The following is a 2249-nucleotide window of genomic DNA, read 5'->3' on the forward strand; positions in this document are numbered from 1 at the left end:
ATTAACAATGTCCACCAGGAAATAGGTTTCAAACAACTTGTGACATTTTGCATGAACAGATAAATATTTCTTGATATTGTCTTTGGGCAGTATAAGGCTTCATACCAAAATTATACCAATCTTTGTGGAGCATGTGTATAACTCTGCAGTATTTATGGTGTTCATTAGTATACAATCCAGGAAAATGGCTACAGATAATGGTCAAAATCAATGTGACCATAGTTATCAAAGTGCTATATTCTCAAATTGCAGACTCAGTTCTATTCTATTCTGCTCTACTCTTATCTGCTCTATTCTATTAGAAGCTATTTCACACATTAGTCTGTTTGGATGTGTTCGTTTTTAATGTGGGGGTGTATACAGACTGTTTAGTACCTGGCAGACAGGGCCTGTCTGGTACCAGCATGCTGAAAATTACGCAGCATTTTCCTCACAATAAGAGGCGCCATGCTTGCAGCACAATAACGGGAGGAGGTCGGGATTCGGGTGGGGTCTGGGAGGCGGTCTTTAGAGCGAGAAAGCCGCTCAGCCAATAGAAAGCCGCGGACAGCTACGAAACGTCAGACTGACATGGAGTTGACCAATAGCAGAACAGCAGCCGCCGGCGCCGGGGCTGCACTTGCATATATACCACTGCTCATCCTCATGTGCGCCATTATCTCTTACATCGACCCCATAACTGTCGAACTGTAAGACTCCCTGTCGAGGAGCTTCTTCAACCCTCAAGCGCGACTAAATCATAACAAAATGGTAAGAACTTTTTAAAACTTTGATAAATAGACATATTTGAGGTATCCATGTTGCTTCCACTATTTAGGGGTGTGACTTGTGGGTATGAGGAGGGTGGAAGGGAGGGAGCTTTAACATTAATAGAAAAGTGGGAAAAAGGTTTCATAAAACTGCACTATATCTCAAGTAGGTCTTAAAGAAGTAAATGTTGATGTTAAATGTGTTACAATCTGAGGTGAGGTGTGAGGAGATGATCCCTGCCTGGGATGGGTACGTGGCGGGCAGACTGAACAAAAGAGGTTTTTCAGTGGATTGCAATGTGGACTGAATGAATAATATAGGCTCCGGTTCAACCGACGACTCTGCGGTACTTTGTTCTCTCCCCCGGCGTGACTAAGCCCCGGCCATCACTTCTCATGACAGCTCTGTAAAAACGTTAATTCAATGTACCGGTGGGGAGGATGCGAATAAGCTGTTCTAGCTTCAAGTGCCCCACACCCAGAGAAACCCTATCTTCAGGGATAATGGATGAAATGCACTGTCAGCAGGGTGCATGGCATTAAAAATGCATGCTAGTAATGGACACTGCTGAGTTGTCCCCTGATATGTACTGCACTAATGCAGGCTCAGCAGGGAGCAGCAACCTTTGTTTTAACTGGCTGATATTTTACGTTTTTCTATAATCCGATTAAACGTTTTTTTGTTTTTGTTTTTAAATATGCCCTCAGCGTAATTTCAATTCAATTCAAATAGCTTTATTGGCATGAACAAAAACAATTTCACACGAATTCCCACAAACGTCATCCGTTGCAAGTCATCCGAGTCAAGGGCTTGTCGCATAGCAACGCCTTTCTAGACACAAGGCAGTGCACCAATCAAAAGTGGACGCTGCCTGGCTATTCGACCTTAACCAGACTACCATTGATTGGTTGTTGCTAAATCAAATGAGATTTCCATTACCCTTAAAAATACAACAGATGAAAAACTGTTGAGTCACATTATACACTTAAGGAGAGCCTGTTACAGCCCATTTAATAATAAATTAAAGTTCATTTGGACGTTTCAAATTAAATAATTAATAACATTATTTCATACTTCAGTGATAAGTTCATTTTTTTCTTTTCTAATGTGAATCCAAGATTTAAAAAAAAAAAATCAATACAGGTAGATAACCTGTCTTTTTTTTCTCTTTCCATAGCGTGAGTGTATCTCCATCCACGTTGGTCAGGCTGGTGTCCAGATTGGCAATGCCTGCTGGGAGCTTTACTGTCTGGAACATGGGATCCAGCCGGACGGACAGATGCCCAGCGACAAGACCATCGGAGGAGGAGACGATTCCTTCAACACCTTCTTCAGTGAGACTGGAGCTGGAAAGCACGTCCCCAGAGCTGTGTTTGTTGACCTGGAGCCCACTGTCATCGGTGAGCGTCATCACTTTTCCCCGAAAATCCTTTTAGGCAAATTAAAGTGACGTGTGAAAATAATTTCAAGGGCAATTGATTCAATATGTGTGTTTTTTT

At 42.2% G+C, this 2249-nt stretch overlaps 1 protein-coding gene and 1 long non-coding RNA gene across 2 annotated transcripts in view; both read left to right on the forward strand.

The window, feature by feature from the left end:
* The first annotated feature begins 637 nt into the window (after positions 1–637).
* LOC111644248 (uncharacterized) lies at positions 638–2133 on the forward strand. Its single transcript, XR_015436193.1, has 2 exons — positions 638–750; positions 1928–2133. It is a non-coding gene; the product is annotated as an uncharacterized LOC111644248 (long non-coding RNA).
* A 102-nt stretch (positions 2134–2235) lies between these two features.
* Positions 2236–2249, forward strand: part of LOC111644256 (tubulin alpha-1A chain) — a 1548-nt gene continuing 1534 nt past the window's right edge. Inside the window, exon 1 of the mRNA XM_023393058.1 lies at positions 2236–2241. Coding sequence (XP_023248826.1) covers positions 2236–2241 — 6 coding nt within the window. The remainder of the gene's footprint in view (positions 2242–2249) is intronic.

The sequence above is a fragment of the Seriola lalandi genome, unplaced genomic scaffold (genome assembly GCF_002814215.2).
Source record: "Seriola lalandi dorsalis isolate HSWRI2012SDOR001 ecotype SW California unplaced genomic scaffold, Sedor1 jcf7180002054927, whole genome shotgun sequence".
In the NCBI taxonomy this organism is placed as follows: Eukaryota; Metazoa; Chordata; class Actinopteri; order Carangiformes; family Carangidae; genus Seriola; species Seriola lalandi.